The following is a 1,370-nucleotide window of genomic DNA, read 5'->3' as shown; positions in this document are numbered from 1 at the left end:
CAGGACAATTATCAGGATGGAAAAATCCCATACGCAATGATCATTATAACATATAGCTTCTACTGTATTACTTTTCATTTTTCACTGCTACTTCGGAGATACTTTTAAATATTATTCTTACAAATGTCCAAATAGCATATGTAGCAATATTCAGAAACGGGACATCAGGTATTTCGTGTTTCGATATTGGACATGCATTGTTCGGATCCGCAATCGTGTGCCGAATTATACGTTTGAGAAGCATCATTAATTCCGTAATTTTTCAAAGGAATATAATTACTTATCAGAATAATTATCAGGATGAAAACATTCTGTACGTGACCATCGCTTCCATTTTATTATTTTTTTACTTTTAATTAATTTTTTGGAAATACTTTTAGAGATACTTCAAAATGTTATTCTTATAGATGCCTGATAATGCACGCATAGATCTAGCACGTCCAAAAATATAAACATAAAACATTTAACAAATTAAACATAAAACATCTCATGTACCAATTTTAGGCACGCACGTGTTGTTTAGTTCCGTTTTCTTATGTCAAATTATACGTTTGACAGCATCATTAATTTTGCAGTTTTCTAAAGAAACATATAAGTTATTTGTCAGGACAATTATCAGGATGGAAAAATTTCATACGCAGTAACCATAGCTTCCATTTTAAAGATATATTAGCTATTTTTCACAGCAGTTATCACGATGGAAAAATTCTAGTTACGCAATTACACTGAGCTTCCATTTTTTATTTATTTTTCTTCAAATGCAACATTTAGATAACGTAACCTTTGTTAAGCACAATAATGGAGCGATATCGAGTCTCTCTGCCGCTGATGTATATAAACGATTTTGAGATTCAACACAAGTACAAACGGCATCATGTCGTGGACAATGCGCCTGTGTGCTCTTTTGCTTCTTGCGAGTAGTTCTTTGGCGAACCACCATAATAATAATCATCATCATCACAACAAGATTCGTAATAAGTCATGGTGGAATAACACCGTTTTTTATCAAATTTATCCGAGGAGTTTGTATGACTCGGACGCCGATGGCATAGGCGACTTGAAGGGTAAGCATATGCCAACACTGTCATTTGTTATTATATCAAGTATAGCATACAATAAAATAACAAATTATTATATCAATATATAACAACCTACAAATTCCATTTATTTAGTTGTTACATTATAGTTTTGTGCAATTAATCTGTTTTGTTATCTGCCTAATTTGAAGGCGTTTGTAGCTAAGCAACATCGGCGATATTTATAGAGCTATGTTTTTCTGTATTGTCAGGGATAACTTCAAAGTTGGATTATTTCGTGGAAACTGGCATCAATGCGATCTGGTTATCGCCTATATATCCAAGTCCCATGGT

General features: G+C 33.0%; 1 protein-coding gene across 1 annotated transcript in view; it reads left to right on the top strand.

The window, feature by feature from the left end:
* The first annotated feature begins 831 nt into the window (after positions 1 to 831).
* The window catches only part of LOC105449134 (maltase 1-like), a 7,378-nt gene continuing 6,839 nt past the window's right edge, over positions 832 to 1,370 (top strand). The window contains exons 1-2 of the mRNA XM_011688136.1: positions 832 to 1,064; positions 1,289 to 1,368. Of these exons, the coding sequence (XP_011686438.1) occupies positions 875 to 1,064; positions 1,289 to 1,368 (270 nt within the window). The 5' untranslated portion in view covers positions 832 to 874. The remainder of the gene's footprint in view (positions 1,065 to 1,288; positions 1,369 to 1,370) is intronic.

This window comes from Wasmannia auropunctata, unplaced genomic scaffold, assembly GCF_000956235.1.
Source record: "Wasmannia auropunctata unplaced genomic scaffold, wasmannia.A_1.0 LD336078.1, whole genome shotgun sequence".
NCBI lineage: Eukaryota > Metazoa > Arthropoda > Insecta > Hymenoptera > Formicidae > Wasmannia > Wasmannia auropunctata.
This window is presented reverse-complemented; position numbering and strand designations above follow the sequence as displayed.